Source organism: Panthera onca, chromosome F2 (genome assembly GCF_046562875.1).
Source record: "Panthera onca isolate mPanOnc1 chromosome F2, mPanOnc1 haplotype 2, whole genome shotgun sequence".
NCBI lineage: Eukaryota > Metazoa > Chordata > Mammalia > Carnivora > Felidae > Panthera > Panthera onca.
In genome coordinates this window covers 45,866,246-45,890,715 of record NC_138356.1, presented here as the reverse complement: position 1 = coordinate 45,890,715, position 24,470 = coordinate 45,866,246, and the positions used below count along the sequence as shown (strand labels likewise).

At 35.1% G+C, this 24,470-nt stretch overlaps 1 protein-coding gene across 7 annotated transcripts in view; it reads right to left on the bottom strand.

The window, feature by feature from the left end:
* VPS13B (vacuolar protein sorting 13 homolog B) overlaps positions 1-24,470 on the bottom strand; it is an 803,192-nt gene that overhangs the window by 286,053 nt on the left and 492,669 nt on the right. For 6 of the 7 annotated variants that reach the window (XM_078441712.2, XM_078441707.2, XM_078441708.2 and 3 more), the window contains one exon: positions 6,039-6,242. In XM_078441712.2, the coding sequence (XP_078297838.2) occupies positions 6,039-6,242 (204 nt within the window). Of the gene's footprint in view, positions 1-6,038; positions 6,243-24,470 lie in introns of those variants that run through there. The other variant, XM_078441714.2, reaches the window with a different exon arrangement.

Sequence of the window (24,470 nt, the reverse complement as noted above, 5' to 3'; positions counted from 1 at the left end):
TTAAATGTTCTATTTTGTATCTATGTCAGTATTAGATTTATTGTTTAAGTGTCTGTCACATCTGTTAGCCCAAGATGTCCTATGTACATGGAATGTATTTATTCTGATTTTGATGTGGCTTTTCTGTAATCCTAAACATCCTATATTTACATCTACCAGTGTACTTCACTCACTGCACTCTAATAGGTAATTTAACTATCAACTCTTTGATTGGACACTGAGACCTGTAAGGGATGGACACATATCAGAAATTATTTCATTTTGTTTCTCTAGCGTAAAAGACATTCTATGGCATATAATGGTTGTTCTAAGTCTTAATTTTCAACAGCATGGCAAGACCATTCAATGGGGAATGAAGAGTCTCTTCAACAAATGGTGCTGGGACAACTGTATATGCACATGCAAAAGAAGAAAGTTGAACTTTTATTTTGTACCATAGATAAAAAAAAACAAAAACTCCTCAAAATGAATCAACAATCCAGCTATAAGAGCTAAACCCATAAAACACAGAATAAAGCATAGGTATAAATCGCCAAAAAGAATAAAATACCTAAGAATAAACTTAACCAAGGAGGTAAAAGATCTGTATTCTGAAAACTATAAAACACTAATGAAAGAAATTAACGAAGATACAAACAAATGAAAAGATAGTCCAGGGTCATGGATTCGAAGAATGAATATTGGTTTTTTTTTTTTTTAATGTTTATTTTTGACACAGAGAGAGACAGAGCATGAACGGGGGAGGGTCTGAGAGAAAGACACACACACACACACACACACACACAGAATCCGAAACAGGCCCCAGGCTCTGAGCTGTCAGCACAGCGCCCGACGCAGGGCTCGAACTCACAGACTGCAAGATCATAACCTGAGCCAAAGATGGACACCTAACCGACTGAGCCACCCAGGCACCCCGGAAGAATGAATACTGTTAAAATGTGCATACTATCCAAAGAAATCTTTGGATTCAGTGCAATCCCTATCAAAGTACCAACACCATTTTTCACAGAACTACAATAAATAATAAAATTTGTATGGAACCACAAAAGAACCTCAATAGTCAAAGCAATCTTGAGAAAAAAGAACAAATCTGTATGGATCACAATTACAGATTTCAATATGTATTACAAAGCTGTAGTAACCAAATCAGTATGGTGCCAGCACAAAAACAGACACATAGATCAATGGAACAGAGAAAAAAGCTCAGGAATAAACCCATCTACAACAAAGGAGGCAAGAATATACAATGGGGAAAGATAGTCTCTTCAGTAAATGGTGTAGGTAAAAATGAACAGCAACATGCAGAAGAATTAAGTGGACCACTTTCTTACACCATACACAAAAATAAACTCAAAATGGACCTAAGAATTAAATGTGAGACATAAAACCATGAGAAATCCTAGAAGAGAACACAGGCAGTGATCTCTCTGATATTGGCTATAGAAACATTTTTCTAGGTATGTCTCCTAAAGCAAGGGAAATGAAAACAAAATTAAACTATTGGGAGCAGGACAAAATAAAAAGCTTTTGAACAGTGAAGGAAACCATCAACAAAACAAAAAGGCAACCTACTGAATAGAAGGTATTTACAAATGATATATCCAATAAGGGGTTAATATCCAAAATATATAAAGAACTTATATAACTCAACACCCCTCCCCACCAAAAACAAACAAACAAACAAACAAAAAAACAACCTCAAACAATCCACTTAAAAAATGGACAGAGGACCTGAAGGCAGTTTTCCAAAGAAGACTACAGATGGCCAACAGACAGATGAGAAGATGCTCAATATCAGGGAAATGCATATCAAAACTACAATGAGATATCATCTCACACCTGTCACAATGGCTAAAACCAAAAACACAAGCAATAACAAGTATTGGCAAAGATGTAGAGAAAAAGTAACCCTTGTACACTGTTGGTGGGAATGTAAATTGGTACAGCCACTATGGAAAACAGTATGGAGGTCCTCAAAAAATTAAAAATAGAAATACCATATGATCCAGTAATTCCACTACTAGGTATTTACTCAAAGAAAATGAAAACATGAATTTGAAAAAATATATGTTTAATGCAGCATTACTTACAATAGGTAAGATATGGAAGCAACCTAAATGTTTACTGATAGATGAATGGGTAAAGAAGATACACATATAAGTATACACATAATGGACTGTTATGCAGCCATAAAAAGGATGCGATATTGCCATTTGTTTTTTTTAATATATGAAATTTATTGTCAAATTGGTTTCCATACAACACCCAGTGCTCACCCCAAAAGATGCCCTCTTCAATACCCATCACCTACCCTCCCCTCCCTCCCACCCCCCCATCAACCCTCAGTTTGTTCTCAGTGAGATATTGCCATTTGTAACAACATGGACAGACCTAGAGGGTATTTTGCTAAGTGAAATAAGTCAGACTGAGAAAACAAGTATCACATGATTTCACTCACTTGTGGAACCTAAAAAAAAAAATAAAATAAAATAAACAAACAAGTAAAAAGCGGAATCAGACCTATAAATACAGAGGACTGATGGTAGCCAGAGGAAAGGGGGTAAAGGGGATGGACAAAATGGGCGAAGGGAGTGGGAGATACAGATACGTTACATTCAGTTATAAGTCACCAGAATAAAAGGCCCAGCATAGGTAATATAGGCAATGATACTGGAATAGTGTTGTATGGTGACAGACGGTAGCTACACTTGTGGTGAGCACAGCATAACAGACAGAAAAGCTGAATTACTATGTTGTACATCTGCAACTAGTGTAACATTGTGTGTCAACTATAGACAGATTAAAAAAATTTTTAAAACATGGATATAAAATTTCATGACCTTGGATTTGGCAATGGACTCTTAGATCAATTATAAAAATTTGTGCAAAGATCATTATCAAGAAAATGAAAAAATAATTTATAAATTATGTATCAGATAGGGGTATAGCATCTAGAATAAGAAAAGAAATCCCATAAATTATCAACAAAAACCCAAACAACTCAATTTAAAAAAGGGCAAAAGGCTTGAATAAGCATGTTTTCCAAAGAAGATATAAAAATGGTCACAGAGCATATGAAGAACTGCTCAATATCACTGATCATTATGGAAACGCAAATCAAAACCACACCCAAAGGATGGTTATAGTTTAAAAAAAAAAAAAAAAGGAAAATAAGTGGTGGTGAGAATGTGGTGAAACTGGAACCTTGAGCATTGCTGGTGAAAATGTGAAATGGTTCAGCTGCTGTGGAAAATAGTTTCGCAGGTCCTGAAGAAAGTTAAACATAGAATTACCATATAACCCTGAAATTCTATTCCTAGGTATATATCCCTAATATCTGAAAACAGGTAGCGAAACAGGTACTTGTACACAAATGTCCACAGCAATATTATCCATAATAGCTAAAAAGTGGAAACACGCCAAGTGCCCATCAACAGATGAATGGATAAACAAACTCTGGTATTTACATACAGTGGAATATTATCCAATGATAACTAAGAATGAAATACTGACACATGCTACAATGCAGAAAAACTTCCAAAATATTATGTTAAGTGAATGAGCCAGACACAAAAGGTCACATATTGTATGATCCCATTTATATGAAATATCCAGAATACATAAAACCATGGAAACAGAAAGCAGATTGGTGTTTTTCAGGCACCAGGGGGAGGGAGAGAGATGTAGAAGAAAATGCTTAATGGGTAAGGGGTTTTACTTTGGGATGACGAAAATGTTTTAGAACAAGATAGAGGTAGTGGTTATAGACAGTGGTAATGGTTACACAATATTGTGAATACACAAAGTGCCAGTGAATTGTTCATTTTAAATAGTTCATCTTATTATGTGAATTTCAATTCTTTATTTTTTATATGTTCATTTACTTTGAGACAGTGACAGAGTACTAGCGGGGGAGAGGCAGAGCAAGCGAGGGAGACACAGAATCCGAAGCAGGATCCAGGCTCTGAGCTGTCAGCACAGAGCCTGACATGGGGATCGAACTTGTGAGCCGCGAGATCACGATGTCAGCTGAAGTGGGATGCTTAACTGACTGAGCCACCCAGGCGCCTCAATTTCAATTATATTATTAAAACACACACAGGTACACAAACTCTTTACTAAAATGAATTAAAGAATGAATAGGAGAGATACAGCTGAGTTAAGGAGAGACGGTCATAAAGTTTCCTAGGAAAATAACCCCACCTTCTTTGTTGATAGAATTTGCAGTTCTTTTTTAATTTTTTTTTTTTTAATGGTTATTTCTGAGAGAGAGACAGAGCATGAGCAGGGGAGAGGCAGAGACAGAGGGAGACACAGAATTCGAAGCAGGCTCCAGGCTTTGAGTTGTCAGCATAGAGCCTGACATGGGGCTCGAATGCGTGAACTGTGAGATCACGACCTGAGCCGAAGTCAGATGTCCAACTGACTGAGCCACCCAAGCGCCCCTAGACTTTGCAGTTCTTAAGATGACCTATAAATTATGTAAGGTGGAATTTCCTGGATCTGAAAAATGAGTGAAGCGGAGGAAAGATGGGGCCCTGGCTGATATGTGATGTTAACAGATCAGGACTGGCGCAGTGCATGTGAGGTGTGCACCAGATCCACCACGCAGGACCAACTGCTGGGAGTGTTGGCTGCATCCCTCTCCTGAAATGTACCTTGGTCGGCAGTGGGAGATTTTTCACCCAAATTTACACCCCAAATTTAGGGGGCATATGCTAAGTGATATGTTAAGAGCACACAGAAGGGGAACTTTCTGTGTTCTCATGGAAGCTCAGGGGGAGACTTCCTGGAAAATGTGATGTTTATACTCTGAGGCCTGATGAATGATGGGAGTTAGGCAAGCGAACAGGGTGGGTTAAGAGAGCTCCAGGCGGAGTTCACATACCAAGGCCTATTAGCAAGCGACAAACCTTATTTTCAGGAAGCTGAAAGAAGCTCATTATGAAAAGGGCCACAATGAAATTAGAAAAGAATGTGGGTGCCTGAAGAAGCAGCAGACTACCACCTGGTATTTGGTTTTAGGCACATTATTTACCTTGGGAGGCCTCAGACTCCTCATGTAGAATGAGAGAAAACAATTCATACCTTATAGCATTACTGTTAAAATTAATTTAAATAAGTTAGGTAAGTGATAAGCATTTTATAAGCAATTATTAAAGTTGTTGCTATTATTAATGCCAAGACGTAGATAAATATAGTTTTGGTAGTATAAGGGCAGAACCCCAAAGCAATCAGCATTGCAAAAGGCATACAAGAAAGTTTACACACAATGTTTTAAAGAAATTCAATCAACAAACCACCATGGTGTGTTATAAGCAACTAATGTTAGTGAATCTTATAAGCAAACACACACACACACACACACACAGACACACACACACACACACACCAAACAATATGAAAAGTGAAAAAAATAGTGAATGCTTTTTAAAATCATAAAGACTTTCAGGTTTACAATATAAAAAAAATATTTTTAATGCCTAGTATCTTTGTTCTAGCAAACAATTCTACCTAACTTTCTGATGAGAAACCACGAGTAGTCTTGGTGAGATGGCAACGGCTCTCTACAAATCTTGTAACTCACATTCAGGACTAATTCCTTTAAAAATGTTCTCTGTGAACATAGGTGCTTTTAGTTAAAGTGGACTAAAAAAATAAAGGCAATCCAGAGCTTTCGTTACTTTCCTCCTCTTATCATCATAAACAGAAAGGAGAGACTTAAATAATCTGACCTTGAATACAACGGATTTCAAGGAAAAATGTGAATATATCCTTAGCCCTGAAGTACAGTCTTTCATCAATAGCAAGCTTTAAAAAAAGCAAAATGCTGACACAGTCTTAAATTTGTAATAATTACAGTGTAACAGATTTCCAAGAAAAATCATTAGCTACAATTACAAAATATATTTTATGTTTGTCATGAAATGCAGAAGTGGTACCAAAGCACTTAGGTTGGGCATGCTAAAGATTTTATCACTAACTGTTCTGGTAATGAAATATTAGAAAGTGTAGAAAGTTGCTCAATAATTTCCTACCTGCTGGCCATATTCCACTCAAGGGCTGGATTTTGAGAATTTCTTTCACTCTCTGTTAGCACCCCTCGTGTGCCACTTTCCTTCTCCGGTTTTAGTTGATCCCACTGTGCAGTACCAATATTGATGGACTGCAGATCTATTTGGTATTGTCTATCTTCAATTTCTGATCCAGGATCTCGAAGAATTCCCAAGTTCAAAGCTCTCCTGAAAAGGCAATGAAAAAAAGTGAATAGATAAAATACTCTGTTTATTTTGTTCACTAACATAGTAACATTATCATTTTTTTCTTTTGGATTACTGATGGATTCACTGGGCTATTCAAACCTCTGAGGCAGGTAAGGTGCCACATAGGAGGCCTTGAATGTATACCCCAAAGTTATCATGTCCAGTACTCTACCTTACAATGATTTTTTAATACTGTTCCCAGCACTGTGTTGTTTTCCTAAATACTTTCACATACATGATTTCAATCCTTGAGATGTTGTGGAGACTCTATTATCTCCTTTTTTACTAAAGAGGAAACAATTGAGGTAGAAAGACTTAGCCAAAGGTACTGAGGTAGTACGTAGCAAAACCACAACTTAAAAATCCAGGTTTTCTGACTTAAACCCAGTCTTCTCTCCAATGCTAATAACCTCCCTTCCTCAGGCCTTTGATGTCTTGTTAGGAAAGGTGATAGAGCCTTGTTGATCTTTTGTACTCCCTTACCCTTTGCCCTTGTTTAGGAGACTAAGCTGTTGAGAAGACTACATTGTTTACTGACATAGAGGCACAGTGAGGATAACTGACCCATAAAGAGTTGAAAACTTTGATCTTACTAGCCTCAATGCTGTGCAAATGAATAAAATTATCAGTAACATAAAGCTAAATTAGAGGAAGTAAATTGTTAACTTTTTCATGAGGGTTTTAGAATGAAAATAACAAGACAATATGGTGGGCAGGAAAGAACTGGGTTCAGGTTCAGAGGTCAGGTAAACCTGTTTGTGTGAACTTGGGAACTTTTTGGTTTTGTTTTGGTTCACAAATGCTTTAAATGGAGTTATCAAAAGGAAAATAATATATGGCCCTTATGAAAGTTTCAATCAGCACAAAAAGTGAAATAATATAGAGAATAAAAATATTTTTACTAGTACAAATATTGAAAAAATCTATACTCTCAGTTATTAGAAAAAATACAACTAAATTAATTATAGCAATTGAACATTAATGAAATTAATTGGCAGGGGGTGGTGAGAAGGGGAAGCATGGGTTGCGGTGTAAAAACTACAGAAATAGGGTAAGAATCTGATTAAGACTAAAAGTAAGCAGTGTGGAGCAGACCATGCCCAGAGGCTGGTCAAATACAGATGGCAGGTAGAGGACTACTGAGACTCAAGATGGCAGGTGTGTGGGCCAGATGCTAGGGAATGGATATAGCATCAGATGCGCCAGGCAAGGTGAGGGCTGATACTAATGAATTCAAGTGAAGAGAGGAGCTGGGAGAGAACTGGAACTAAATGAGCAGGCAGTTCAGGTAAGGAGATGTCAGAGGGGGTTATAAGAGGGAGATATCAGAGGGGGTTATAAGAGGGAATAGGGAAACAAACAGGCATTGGTCAAGAAACCATAGCAGGAGCCAGAGAAAGAGATGGATGAATTCTCAGGATCCCTAAGGTAAGAGCTGAAGCTGTTTTTTTTGTTTGTTTTTGTTTTTCCCTTTCTTCTCTTTTCTAAGTTTGAACAATTGCAGTCTAGGAGGACTGGGCATGCAAAGGAAAACAGCCTAAAATTTTACTTGAACCAAATAATTGCATTAGAAATAAAGCCCATAAAATGGACATGAACCTTTTCAATTTGCCCTAATGAAGGCAAAGAAAAAAAAAAGAACGAATGAGGGTGCAGATGGGATGGAGTAACATTTAGAATATCACTGTTTTGACAGAATACTCTTTCTTTCATTTTAATATTGGTATAATTCTGCTTAAAGGCCCATCTCAGACTTCACTTTCTATTAACACCTTCCTGACCAGCCTTTCTCCAAACTCCCTCTCTCCCTAATCTGTACTGTTGGGGTCTCCCTAAAAGTACAGTAACATCACAATGACTTGTCAGTTTTTCCCAACATACCGTAAATTTCTTGAAGTCAGGAACAACTCTCCTATCAAGCCATCAGTAAATGCTGTTTCAACTCACTGATTTGAACTGACACAAATCTTGATACATCTCAAATGGAGAACCTATCTGTCCACAGTAGTTAAGAACACAGTCTTTAAACAGTAAACTTTGTGATTGGGATGCACATAAATTCAAACATACAGCAAATATCTTGGGCAGTTGGTGGTCTAGCCTATTCCTTAGATTATTATTCCCCATAGAAAAGTTACATTTCCTTATTTTAAACTAGCCAATGCTTTCCACACTTTAAATAAATTGCGTAAACATATTTTTAAGGTGACCTAAAATACTTGAAGAATCCCTAAAGAAAAAGTATGTTATGAAATATAATCAGTGCTCTATTAAAAGACAAAGTAACCCAGCCCAGCATTAACATCAATCTATTTCCCTTGGCACATGGACGCTATATATAATCATAAGATTACAACCACAAAACCCTGAATTTCATCAGAGTTTTTCATGTAGGCTTGAAATTCCCCACATTTTTTCTTGGTCTTAAATTGAGATATATTCCTCCTATCTATCTGTGGAAAATGTGACTTCCCACAGGTTCTTTTCCCTATGCAAATGGTCTGTATAATTAGCAATAGCCAGATACTTCTAAGCATGCTTATTTTAAAATTTCAAGCTTTCTAAGAATCAGGGTTGGAGATTTCATGTTTTCTCTTTTTCTTTGTTTTTGAAATAAGTATCTGTATTTTTAACGTGATTTGAAAGTTCATTTAACTTAAAAGCCAATGGTAAAACCATTTATATCCGAGTTGTAGAAAACTGGATAACTGAAAGATTCATATGAACTTTACTCTCAGATTTTCCAATGATCATGAGCTTGGAGAAAATATTTAACTTCTCTGTGCCTTAGTTATTTCAATATTAAAATTAATACAGAGAAATAAAATATATGACAAGAAATTAAACTACTCATAAAAAGGTCCATTATAAATTTTACACCCATTTCTGAATGGATTCTTAAATGGTTCTGAATGAATAACATATCAAATTACAACTAATCATAAATGCATCACCACCAAGAATAAAACAAAGCCCATTTTCCTAATTATGTAAAACCATAATGAAAACTCTCAAGATAAATGTTCTTTAGTATTTCCAGGTTCACCTGTTTCCAAAATAAGGCACATCAGAAACCACGGATGAATCTTCGGACTGAAACAACCAGAATGCTTGAAAAAAAAATTTTTTAAACACCTCTCAGAGTTGGCACAACGGAACAGAAACTTCAAACTTCCCCCACCCTAGATGCGCGCCCAAGCAAAACCAGGGACAATAATAAAGAAGCACCTGCCAAAGCCAGCTTTTGCTCTTAGGGTTTCTGCTGAATCCTGCACAGACACTGATGTTCTGCTCTGGTAACTACATAGGAGGAGATTTAAAACTCAAGGCCCACCCAAGGTGATGAATCAGCTTAAGTGGAGACCCTGCATATAAAGCTGGGGTCACAAAGGGCTACATAAGCAGTGAAAGTGTGAATTAAAAATGGCCCTCCTAGGGAGCCTCTCGGTGGTAAGTTCTGTATCTTGATTGCAATGGCAGTTAAAATAATCTACATATGTGAAAAAATTGCATAGAACTATATGCACATTATCACATAAGAGTACATCCAAAAACTGTTGAATCTGAATACAGCTGTGGATTGTACTGATGTCAATTTCCCGGTTTTGATATTGTGCTATAGTTATGCAGGAAGTTATGAAAGACTTGACATTACAAAACTCCGAGAAGAAAACATAGGGGGTAAGTTCCTTGGCAAAAGTCTTGGCAATGATTTCTTGGATTTAACTCTAAAAGCAAAGGCAACAAAAACAAAAATAAATAAGTGGGAGTCTATCAAACTAAAAAGCTTATGCTCAGTAAAGAAAAGTATCAACAAAATGAAAAGGCAACCTCTGAAATAGGAGAAAATTTTGGAAACCATGTATCTGGTAAGGAATTATATCCTAAATAGATAAGGAACTCATACAACTAAATAACAAAAAGCCACCAGTAACCAATTTAAAAATGGGCAAAGGATCTGAAATAAACATTCTTTCAAAGACATACAAGTGGCCAACAGGTAGATGAAAAGGTGTTCAATTTAGAGCAGTGAAAGTACTGTGTATGATACTGTAATTATGGACACGTAACATACCATATTATACATCAGTTCAAATATATAGAACATTTAACACGAGGAGTGAATCCTAATGTAAACTATGGATTTCCGGTGATGATGATATGTCAGTGTAGGTTCTTCAATTATAACTGTGTACTACTATGGTGGGGGATGTTGGTAAAGTCCAAGATTAATAAGCTAAACATAACAAGGTAGAATAAACTAAAAAAACTAGAAGAAAATAAGAACAGAAATTAATGAAATAAAAAAGACACAGAAGGATCAACAAAGCCCAAAAGAGACAAACCTCTAGTATTTGAGACAAAAAAAAGATAAAGATAGAAAGCCTAATAAATTAATTTTGCAATTAAAAAAACTCAACTATGATGCTGTAGAGATAAAACAGATAATAAGAGGATATTAGATTTATAGGAACAAAGATTTTACAATTTATTGTGGAAAAATGTCTCTCCTCTAACTTATCACTGTCCCTAAAGAGATTTCTTATCCTTTTCACCGTGGGATTTATATAAAGGTTGTCCTCTCATCTCTTCCACCAAATATAATGCTACTTCTCCTTTTATAGCTCTTTTTCTATGTGGAAATGACTACTTTAAAACTTTATCTTGACAGTTAAAACTGTTGATAATGTAATAACTAGTGAAAAGCATCCAAGTTCTTCCCTATTTCTTGTCTTACTCAAGACTGTCAAAACTCTTCTCCTAACTAGCCCTCTGGCCAATGAGCAAACTTGCATTCATTCATTCATTCATTCATTCAAAGGATATTTAGTAGAGCACTGCATGCTAGGCCCAATGTCAGGCCCTAGGGATACTGGGTTCCTGTGTGGTTCCTGCCCTAATTCAGCTTATAGTCTAGTTGGGGATTTATAGGCAATAGCAAAACAGTTAATTCTATGAAAGGTTAGGTATAGAATGCAATTGGAAGCACGTAAGTGGGACACCTGACCCAGACCTAAGGGTCCAGAATTTAACGGAGTTCAAAAAAAAAAATCCCAATCTCATTTCATATAATGAAAAAAATTATTTCAGGCAAAGGAACAATAGGTTCAAAGGCCCAGAGGTGTGAGAGGGTAACATATCCAGACACTTTGAAGATGCTCTGAATGGTTCGCATGGAGAAGGAAGGAAGTAAAGCCTCAGGCTAGTGAGGCTTCAAGCCAAAGACAGGTCCTTCCATCACAAAATGTCCGAGAATGCAATAGGCCCAGCCTTGGGGATGAAGATTTGCAGCCCACAGGTCAGGCTTATCTAGCAAATTGGCATTTTCTCCTCTGCCATAAAAGTTACAGAATTTATGTAATAGTACAGTAGTCAAGAGTAGAGAAAGAGCTTAGTTTCTGTTTTAATAGTAAGAATTAAGAGAAGGAGTCTAGCGTAGAACTTGCCACATCATAAAAACCTCAGTGTTAGAAAAAAAATCATCATACTTTGATGATCTCTTCAGTCGCTACATAAAATGTTAAATGAAAGTGAAATGATTACTAAGTGAGGGAAGAGAGGCTCACCCAGATAAAGCACACAAGAGGGTTCTGAAAAAGCAGAAGCCGGAGCAAACAGCACGAATGACCCTCAATTCAATTACTCAAACTGAGTGAATTCTACCCAAATTTTCTAATTTGATCTGTTTCATCAATCTAAAAACATTTTAATAGCATGCTGGTTAGTTTGTAATAACCGCCCCCTGCCCCCCACATTTTCTAAGATAACAAACAATTGATAATGGAAAGTTTAGGCCAATTAAAAATACAGTTGCATCTTTAAAAAACGTATTTTCCTCAATAATTTTTTAGCCTCCTGAGATATCAAACCTAAAAAACAATGTATTCTTGTGCATTTTCCCAATATAAAATTTAAATTACTATTACAAATAATACAGGTAGGCCATTTGGCTTATTAGTTTAGGTTAATATAAAAATCAAATATATTTAAAGAATTAGCTTTACAAATTTGGTTTGATTTTTCTGTTAAAAATGAATACGGGGTAATTTTTTTTCAGACTTAGGTCATAAAATCTAATTTTTCTTTCCAATTATGTGATCCTTATGACTTATTTTCAATTCAAGTCAGAAAACATACAATGGTGCATTGATTCACTTCATTTTCCACAAAGTACTTATTTTTTTCCTCAACTTGAAATACTCATCTTTATTTTTTAAAGTATAAGATGCCCATTTTGTTTAATGTACACTTAAACCCATTTCAGTCATTATAAAATATTCAAAGTATTTTTTCAATATGAAATATAAAAAACATTCAAAATGTGTTCAAATACCATATTAACTTTAAATAAGTAATAAGAGAACAAGATGTCTTGCAAAAGATGTATTTAACTATATCTTTTCTTGAAGGTATAAGTACAGACACAATTTGAAGATAATTTATTTTCATTTCTCCAAATGCTAGAAATCATCTTGCAATTTTTAAAATGCAATTTTCCCTAAGTATATGACTTTATAACTTAAAAACAGGTTGTTGTCAGTAAAAAACAATTTACGGGGAAAAAAAAAGAAGTCAAAGACAATTTGAATGCAAAGCCAAAAATGAAAATACATTTTAATCAAGACAGCTTTGATTTAGTGCACTAGATTTTCATAGCATAAGAAACTGCAAACTCATTAGAGCAAAGAATTCTAATAAAATGATACTTTACTAGGGAACTCACGATAGGAAAAGAGCTTTAAACCTTAGCAAGAACCAAAATGCCTAATATTAATGTCTACCTTACAAAATGCAGTGAACCTAAATGTTCATCAATGAATTAATGGATAAAGATGTAATATACACATACACACAAGGAAATATTCAGCCATTAAAAACACACACACACACACACACACAAAGAAATCATTTGTGGCAACATGGATGGACCTTGGAGGTATTATACTAAGTGAAATAAGTCAGAGAAAAACAAATACTCTGTGATCTCATTGATATGTGCAATCAAAAAAAAAAAAGGGAGCGATCAGAAAAAGAGATCAGACTTATGGTTATCAGAGGTAGGGGAAGAATTAAAGAACGTGGTCAAAAAGCACAAACTTCCAGTTATAAGATATATCAGTGCTAAGGATGTAATGTACCACATCATGACTATAGCTAACACCGCTTGCTACATGATCTACAGGAAAGTTTTAAGGGTAAATCCTAAGAGTTCTCATCACAAGGAAAAAATTTTTTCCTTCTATTTCTTCTTTCTTTTCTTTTTATTGCATGTATATGAAAAGATGGATAATAGCTGAATCTACTGTGATAATCATTTCAACAATATATGTAAATCAAACCATCATGCTATACATCTTTTTTTATAATGATTTTTTAAATGTTTATTTATTTTTGAGAGAGAGCGAGCATGAGCAAGGGAGGGGCAGAGAAAGAATCCCAAGCGGGTTCCATGCTGTTGGCACAGAGCCCGACACGGGTTTCGAACTCATAAACCATGAGATAACGACCTGAGCCAAAATCAAGAGTTAGACACTTAGCTGACTGAGCCACTTATGTGCCCCATTGTGCTGTAATCTTAAACTACAGTGATATATGTCAATTATTTCTCAATAAAACTGGGAAAAAACAATACACATACAAACTTACAGTTATAAGATGAATAAGTGGTTCTGGGGATCTAATGTACAAAATAGCTATGATAATTAATGGTATATACTAAGAGAGCAGATCTTAAGAATTTTCATTAAAAAAAGGTAACTGTAACATGATGGATGTGTTAATTAGCTTGGTGGTGGTAATAATTTCAAATTATATACATATATCAAACGATCACTTTGTATACCTTAAACATATACAATTTTTATTTCTCAATTTACCTCGATAAAGCTTGTAGAAAACACAATGAAAATACCTTAATAAGAAAAGCTTATATTGACTCACTTCCTAATTAAATTTTTCCTGGAAATGTTTGATATCATAAATAGAATCAAATTTTTTTTGTCTCAAATTCACATACCTCTAGCTCTACCAACTTTGCTCTCTCTCCTTATTACAGTATTTAAGACCACTTAGCAATTCAAATCAGGAAAGGGGGTGAGTCAAGATACCCATAACTTCCTTGCCCTTAACACAAAAAGCTGCTTTATTGGCTAAAATGTAGGAGTTATAATTGTAATTGCTTTGCCCTTCCGAAACTCATCTTCCATACCATTTGAACCGTTCAGCAGGTGGTGTAGGAGGATAAACTAAAGTCTGCAATAGTTGGGTCAATAATATAATCATAAGGAACCAAAGAAGACCTTAAGTATATAACAGGAAACATAGCTTTAATGTTTTCCTTTTTAAATTGATTTAGTCTGGGTCAGGCCTTTTGTATGTTTACATAAGGAACAGCTCATGTTGAACCATTTATACTTCTCACTGCTGAATAGGCATATCTTGGGAGCTCACTGTAAAGAAATAAAATTCATTACTTACAGCTCAGTTGAGAGCAGTAAGTTTACAGAATGTTAAGCCAGAAAATAGGAATGTAAGAAGTAAAATTTATACGTCTTGATTAAATTAAACATCTCCATTTTTATCACCAAGTGTCTATAATAATAGTAATTTTGAGAGTATACAGGGCAGGGGATATAAATAGTTGACCATCAGGCTGAGACCTACTGCAGATTTCCATGACCAAAAACTTAGCGCAGGAGTTCTCATCCTCAGAGTGCAGAAGAATCACCTGGGAGCTTGTTAAAAATGTTAAGTTCCCACCTGCAGAAACTGTGATTCAGCAGGTCTGGACTGGGACTGAAAAATATGCTTCCTCCCTTGTTTATTTTAATCAAAACTAGCACCCTTATTGATTTTAAAACCAAATTCTAATACGGAGAGTATCACATCTCTTTGACTTGGAACATCATATCTCTGGTACCTGAAGTGAAAGGAGCAAGGACAAGAACCAGTAAATCCAAGGCTATTCCATTTATAAAACAGAGACATTAATACTTGTCCTGCTTCCTTCACAGAGACCTTTAGAGGAAGCATCTCTTCTCTTCGAAAGGTCAAGATACTGTTAATTCACTTCACCCTGGAAAGCTGGGTCAGTGTCTATTTACTCATCTCCATGAACTTAGCCACAGGCCTTGACACCTGGTAGGCTTTTAACATACGAAGTTGAATAAATAACAAATATTCTTGTCTCTGCCCTTCTCTTCCCTTGGGGCTTTTAGAGCAATCATTTTTTTTCTTTTTCTCTCTTGTATCTTTATCCTTCAGGCAAAACTATGTTGAAGAGAGAGAGGTTCTCCCTAAGACCCTGCATCCTCTCTAGCTACCACCCTTTCTTTCACATTCCCTTTTAACCAGAAATTTATTTTTCTCTCAGTATTTCTATTTTTTCACAATTTATTTTCTCTAACCAAGAACAATCAGGTTGGTCACCCCTACCTGTCCTCTGAAATTTTCCTGGAAAAGATCCCCAACTGATTTTCTAATTATCAGATCTAAAGGGTGACATTTATCCTACACAATGGACTACTACTTGGCAATGAGAAAGAATGAAATATGGCCTTTTGTAGCAATGTGGATGGAACTGGAAAGTGTTATGCTAAGTGAAGTAAGTCATACAGAAAAAGGCAGATACCATATGTTTTCACTCTTATGTGGATTCTGAAGAAATTGAACAGAAAACCATGGGGGAGGGGAAGGAAAAATAAAAGAGAGGGAGGGAGGCAAACCATAAGAGACTCTTAAAAACAGAATAAACTGAGGGTTGATGGGGGGGGTGGGAGGGAGGGGAAAGGGGGCGATGGGCATTGAGGAGGGCACCTGTTGGGATGAGCACTGGGTGTGTTGTATGGAAACCAACTTGACAATAAATTTCATATTAAAAAAATAATAAAGGGTGACATTTAGTCATTAACTCACCTAACCTTTTTGGATATTTGACAATTCAAAATGGCAGTGTAGCATGTGGTGAAGAGCACAGACTGCACACTTAGCCTGCCTTGATGGATGATTCTAGCTCTGTCACAAACCATTGGGTGTCTTTGAGCAAATTAAAGTTTCAGTGCTTCATTTTATTCATTTGAAAAGTGAAGTCACTGAAGAGAGTCAAATGAGTTACTTCATGCAAAGTAGTATCTGACACCAAGTAAATGATTTATATATATTGGAAGATATTATTATAGAAATGTTTTTCATTATTAAAAATTTCTTCGATGAGCTTGTGTGGTTCCACACTCCCTCAACTGTCCTTCTTTAATCTCCTTTACTAGATTCTTTTCTGTTTATCCCTTCAATATTAGTGATTTCTAGAGCTCCATCTTCATCTTAGGTTTTGTATACATTCATCAGCACAACTGATTCACAAATGCCAGGATATGTACTTCTTAATTATACCTCCAATAAAGGAGATAGGTTTCCTAGGACCCCCTTACATTTTCTGACCCAGCCCATGCTATGATGAATGACATACATTTGCAAGACAGTTGGCTACCATTAGAGTTCCATGGTCAAAGAAAGTGCAGTATAATTAAACTGTACTAGGAACATGAATTTTATTTTTTCAGATTCCATTTTTAAGTAATCTCTACACCAAACATGGCACTTGACCTTACAACCTCGAGATCAGGAGTCATGTGTTCTACCTGACCAAATCAGCCAGGTACCGCCCTAAGAACATGAATTTTCATGTCACAATTACATTCAAATTCTGGTTCTACCACTTACAAGATATATATCCTTGGAGAAGTCAGCTAACTCAGTGAATATCAGTTTCTTCTGTAAGGGGATACTGGTACCTACATAGGTTTTCATGGGGATTAAGTGGTAATTTCAATTAACATGTTTAATAAACTATACATGACGCCTGGTTATTGTTATTGCAACAATGGATAAGAAAGCAGCTTTGGTCTGCTTTCAGACTGAATCCACTAGTCTCACTCCGTATTATAAAATCCAAAAGTACACTGAGGATACAGAGACTTGTGTTTAAACAAATAGGCTCTATAATAATTCCTTGAGTATAAACAGAACATTATGTAAGAAATGATTTCTCTATAATTCCAGTCCAAGTGATAAAATGAATACTAAAACATTCATCATGTATTTCACATTCTCAAAAGAAAGAAAGGCTTTATAATAATAGAGGAACAAAAATAGAGTCCTCTAATTATTAAATTTTCTAAGAATTTCATACATTTCACATTAAAATTACTTTTTATTCAATACAAACTTTTTAATAAATAAGAAATTTTACATCAACAAATGGTTTTATGATGGGGCAATAATAAAGCTCACCTTTTTTCCAGTTATACAAATATTAAATGGTCATGTGCACAAATCCACAAAACATGACAAAGTAATAATGACAATATTTATCATTTTTTTTTTCCTCTGATGGCTAAATTATAGGCAATTTCATTAGTATATAACATACCTCTGAAGTTTCTCAAAATATTCTCATTGGTTACAAAAGTAAGAAGCTAGATTTTCACATTCTATCTTAAGGAAAATATAAGCTTTGACGTTTTTTTTTTTTTTCTTTTTTTCTCCAGCAAACAATTGGAGTTGAGCTGGTAAGTACTCATCTGCTCATGAAAGTTATAAATGGGGTACAGACTTGCAAGATGATTTAAGAAGATACAGAGTATACAATGTATGCTCAATGTGAAAAGTATATCAAACTATACAAAACTCTGATCACATAAGAAATATATTTAAAGAAATGAATTAAATGAACATGCACTGCATTGAAGAATTGTTGATGTCATCAAAGAACCCATGTGTGATCTCAGAGAAATTACTGAAAGATACACTAGAATATAGACAAATGGAAGTGCTACCTCAATTTTGTAAGAAAACTGTTTTTGATCTTTAACGACATTGATTTATTCATTCATTCTTCAGAACGTTTCTGAGCACTTAGAATAGAAAGTGATATAAAGAGTTATATGAATTAACTAAGAATAAATCAAGACAAACCTATTCCCTTTTTTGGTTATATTACCATGACAGCACTGAGAAAACAACATCACTATTATAAAACTTGATGTTATAAAGATGTGCAAATGACTAAGTTTAGATACTTTTTAGAATATACTGGAGCGGCACCTGGGTGGCTCAGTCAGTTAAAGCATCTATCTGACTTGGGCTCAGGTCATGATCTTGCAGTTTGGGCCCCACATCGGGCTCTCTGCAGTCAGTGCTGAGCTTGCTTTGGATCCTCTTTCCCCATCTCTCTCTGCTCCTCTCCTGCTCGCACACTCTCAAAAATAAAAAGTAAACATAAAAAAAATGTATTTGAGAAATACAGACTTCACAAAAAACATAGTAAAATGGATTTAGAGCTGCCTTAATACCAGATCCAAATAATAACTATTTAAAGTTTCTAATAACATGACAGGATTTGGCTCAATTCAATAGTTTTTATCATTAATTTTAATGAATTCATATAAATCACTCTTATCAAATTTTCAAAAGACCAAGTTGGGAAGTACAGCTAATAATAATGAATGAGAGTATTTAGGATTCTATAGTATCTCAAAATACTGGAAGAGAGTCAAAACTAATAAGATGAAATTTAAGAGGAACAAATATAAAATTCCCATACATAGGATCAAATAGCCAACTCTGTAAGTACAGGATGTGAAAGAGATTGCTTGACAACACTACACACACACACACACACACACACACACACACACACACACACACACACAAGAACAAAAGAAAGCCTAGAAAAGTTAGGCTGGCTTATGAGAGAGAAAAGAAATAACAAAACCATTGTAGCCTTTTAACTTTTAAATACATTACATACACTGCACACTATGAAGTTTCACAGGATTAGGCAGTCTCTTCCTTATTACACTAATAAAGTTGTACAACTCTTAAATACTATTCTTTCATTGATTTTCAAACATTAAGTTTTAGAATGAATTGATTTTATATGCATAGCTTCGATTAAAATAATATATAATTCCTTGACAACATGAGATCCAAGAGATTTTTTTTAGAATGTTACAATATGATATTACAGGTGCATTCAGATAAAATCCAGATTTCTAAAAAAGGCAGGTACCTGGCATAAAAGTAAGCTTCATTTATTTATTAGAGTCCAGAGTGGTCTGATTTAACAGTGTATTTTACTACAATTCCCACATAGGTGACTTTGAAAAACTAATTGTCAATTTAGCAAAATCCTGCATTCTTTAGGTTTCTTTAAATTTCCTTTCTTTAGACTTCTAAAGATAGTAATATAATAAACAGATGAAATTTATAATGTTTCCTTATTATAGAGATAGACCTCCTACTTGCTTCTAATGTTTCTACAACATATCTCTAGCAACATTCCTGATTTATGATTCTTCTATAAAATCTACCATTGGCTGCAAATCAACTCCTATCACATAAATTATGGACCATCCAGACTTTATTCCAACTATGTTAACATCCTTTTTCATTCTGAGATTTTTCAAATCTTTATGCAATTTTTTTCATTTTGTTTACTCAAAATAATTGCTTTTGGTAGTTAATGGGCTCCCTATTTATTTTTAAATCCAATTTGAGTATCCTAGTTGAAACTTTCTACAAAATTCTCCATTCTACTACCATTTGTAACATTCCCTCTATCTTTACTAATCAATTGTTATCTATTATCTTCTACTCCTAAAATATGTTTAACAAAAAAAAGACTTCCTTTCAAAAATCATTTAAATCAGGATTCAAAATTGTTCAAAATCTCTGCTAAAGGTTTTCAGTGATAACAGTAGTATTTAAACACACTGGTCAATAATTAAAAATGAAGTTTTAAGAGACTATTTAATGACCCAGAGAAATGTTCATAGAACATTACTAAACAGGAAAGGCAAGTTCTTACTACCTTTATGATTATCTTCTAAAATAAGAAAAAACCCTTTAACCTTACAAGAGTATTTATAAAAAGAGTGAATTGCAGAGGAATTAGCTGGACTTCATGTAAAATAGTCCTCATTTTAATTTGCCTAAGAAATCATTAATATAATTTTTAATAAAACCATCTCCATTTATCTCTTATGAAATTCATTTTTATTAGTATGCCTATCACTTGAACCTTCTTCTATTTAATTACATTATTTTATTCCACAATATTCTGATTCTCTTACCAAACTATTAAGTATTTTTGTACTGCAAAATATATAAATATACACAGTAATAATATTAATACCACTTTAATTTGCATACAGTGTAATGGTTTGCAAAGGGCTTTTCAATATTATCTCTCGTAAATCACCACCCACAGGATGTGATACATAGAATTTATTTTGCAGATGCTGATGATTCAGGTAAGGAGGCTGGGTAAAGGCAGAGTCCAAATTGGAAGCCACACCTTCCAACTACAGATTCAGTCTTTTCTATACCTAACAATACGAGAAGTGGTTTTCGTAATAAAATGTAAGATTGTATTTTATTGTAAATGTATACAGATGGGTGAAAAACCGAGAGATTTCAGATTAAATTAAACGAAGACAATATTTCCAAGATTATAGAGTAGATTTACAATAAGACATTTGATGGGGAGGGAGCCTTTAGACTTGGTATATAACAAACCAACACCTTTCAAAAAAAATATTGCCATGTTATTTTATATAGTTTATAAAATATAGAATTGCTTCAGGGGAACCTGGGTGGCTCAGTCAGTTGAGTATCCAACTTTGGCTCAGGTCATAATCTCAAGGTCGGTGAGTTGGAGTCCCGAGTCAGCCTCTGTGCTGACAGCCTGGAGGCTGGAGCCTGCTTCAGAGTCGGTGTCTCCCTCTCTCTGTCCCTCCCCCACTCATACTCCCTCTCTCTCTTTCTCTTTCTCTCTCAAAATAATAAATAAGCATTAAAAGAAAAGATAATTGCTTCAGACCAACAAATATCACAAAACTTGGGATCAGGAGTCAAGAATCTCAAATTTCCGTAAAATAACCATTAAGCAACTCTCCATTTGTAAAGGAAAACAGTACTTTTAAAAAATGCTATCAATGGTTTGGGAAATCTCTTAACATATGATCTTAAAAATATAAATATCTCAGGGGCACCTGGGTGGCTCAGTCGGTTAAGTGTGTGACTTCTGCTCAGGTCATGACCTCACAGTTTCTGAGTTCCAGCTCCGCATCAGGCTCTGTGCTGAGCGTGGAGCCTGCTTGGGATTCTCTGCTTCTCTCTCTCTTGCACGTGCTCTCTCTCAAAATAAACTTAAAAAAAAATAAATACCTCTACATGCAAAATAATCAGAATAAAGACAGTTTAAGGAAAGGTACCAAGCAATAATCTTCTAGTCAATAATCAATACACAGACTCACATTTGACTTAAAAATTTGGTATATTTTCCCTATTGTATGGTAGGGTACCACCCTTCTATCACCATACATTAGAGGGCACATATCTATAAACCTAATCACACGAGGGCATCACAGCACTGAAGTATTGCCTCTAGTTGTACAAATATTTTTACCTAAGGGTCTTCCAGGCACTCCCAGTCCTATGACAATCTAGTTTCTAGTGCCTATTATCACAGTATTAATACTAAGTGTTTGTCACAATGTAGAGCAACGGCAACTCTCACACTGAGCTACCGGAAAGGTAAATCTGATACAATCACTTTGGAGAACCCTTTGGTGACACCTAGAAGCACCGAAGCTGTCCCTAACCTATGACTTAGGAATTCCACTCCTAGATACCTTAGAGCCCATTCTGTCCAATACAATAGCCACTAGCTGTATGTGTCTATTGAAAATTATGTCAGTTAAAATTCAACACAATTTAAAAAATATAGTTCCTTAATTCACAGTGTAAGTGCTCAACAGACATATGCAGTTAGTGGCTACTGTATTAGAGCAGATACAGAATATATCCATCACTGCAGGAAGTTCTTTTGTTAAGCACTACCCTAGAGAAACTATTATATATGTATACAAGGAGAATACTGAAGAATATTCATCACTACATGTGATAGAGAAAAATTCAAAACTTAAATGTCCATTATTGGGGGGAAAGATTAACACGTGGCATAGTGACACAATGTACTATTAACCAGAAGTAAAAATCTATGAATGAGATTAGGAATATCTGAGTGGTTCTTACATGCATAAAGGCAGAATTAAAACAAAAGGCAAGTTGCAGAACAGAGGTATGTAGTGGGTATACAATGCAATTTTTAAATTTTCTGTATTATTCTGATATAGTTCTTCAATACAAAGGCTTTTAAAGCATACTGTTTTGCTTACTACAGCTCTATAGAATGTCTTGAAATCTAGGATTATGATACTTCCAGCTCTGTTCTTTGTAAGATTGCTTTGGCTATTTGGGTCTTTTGTGGTTCCGTACAGATTTTAGGATTGTTTGTTCTAGTTCTATGAAAAATGCTTTGGTATTTTGATAGGGATTGCATTAAATCTGTAGATTGCTTTGGGTAGTGTGGACAAATATTGGTTCACCTTATCCATGAGCACGGAATGAGTATCTTTCCATTTTGTCATCTTTAATTTCTTTCTACGGTGTTCTATAATTTTTGGAGTACAGGTCTTTCACCTCTTGGTTATATTTATTTCTAGGTACTGTATTCTGGTACAATTATAAATGGGATTGTTTTCTTAATTTCTCTTTCTGCCACTTTATTTCTGTATACACAAATGCAGGAAATTTGTGTGATAATTTTATAACCTGCAACTTCACTGAATTCATTTATTAGTTCTAGTAGTTTGCCTTCCTGGTCTGATTGCTGTGGCTAGGACTTCCAGTACTATGTTGGATACAGTGGTGAGAGTGGGCATCTTTGTCTTGTTGACCTTAGAGGAAAAAGTCTCAGTTTTTCACCATTGAGTATGATGTTGGCTGTGCGTTTTTAATATATGGCCTTTATTACATTGAAGTATACTCCCTTTAAAGCTACATTGTTTATAGAGTTTTTATCATGAATGGATATTGTACTTTGTCAAATGTTTTTTGTGCATATGTTGAGATGATTTTTTTTTAATTAAAAAAATTTTAATGTTTATTTTTGAGAGAGAGAAAGAGATAGAGCACAAGTGGGGGAGGAGCAGAGAGAGAGGGAGACATAGAATCCAAAGCAGGCTCCAGGCTGTCAGCACAGGACCCAATGCAGGACTTGAACTCAACAGCCATGAGATCATGACCTGAGCTGAAATTGGAAGCTGAACCTACTGAGCCACCCAGGAGCCAGAGATGATATGTTTTTTATCCTTTCTTTTGTTAATGTGATGTATCATGTTTGATATGTAAACACTGAACCACTCTTGCATCTCTAAGATAAATCTCACCTGACTGTCCTTAAGGATTTTTTTTTTTTAAGTGCGGTATTGGATTAGGTTTACTAATACTTTGTTGAGGATTTTTCCATCTATGTTCATCAGAGATACTGGCCTGTAGTTTTCTTTTTTTTTAGTGTCTTTAGCTGATTTTGGTGTCAGGGTAATGCTAGTCTTATAGAATGAATTTGGAAGCTCTTCTTGGTCTCTTAGTTTTTGGAATAGTTTGAAAAGAATCAGTATTAATTCTTCTTTAAATGTTTAAATGTTAAAAGCAAAACTGAACTACTGGGACATCAAAATAAACAGCTTTTACACAGCAAAAGGCAAAACAAAAAGGCAATCTGAATGGAAGAAGGTATTTACAAATGACATATCTGATAGAGGATTAATAGGAAAAATATATAAAGAACTTATACAACTCAACACACCAAAAAATCCCCCAAATAACCCAATTAGAAAATGGGCAGAGGGCCTGCAACAAACACACAGAAATGGCCAACAGACACACGAAAAGATGCTCAACATCACCAGCAGGAAAATGCAAATCGAAACAACAATGAGGTATTACCTCATACCTGTCAGAATGGCTAAAATAAAAAACACAAGAAATATGAGTGTTGGTGAGAATTGGAGGAAAAGGAACCCTCGGGGCACTACTGGTGGGAATGCAAACTGGTGCAGCCACTATGGAAGACAGTATGGAGGTTCCTCAAGATATTAATTACACAATTACCATATGATCCAGTAATTCCACTACTGTGTATTTACCCAAAGAATACAAAAATACTAATCTGAAAAGATATAGGCACTCCTTTGCAGCATTATTTACAATAACCAAGATATCAAAGCAACCAAAGTGTCCACTGATAGATGAATGGATAAAGATGTGGTATACATATAAAATGGAATATTACTCAGCTAT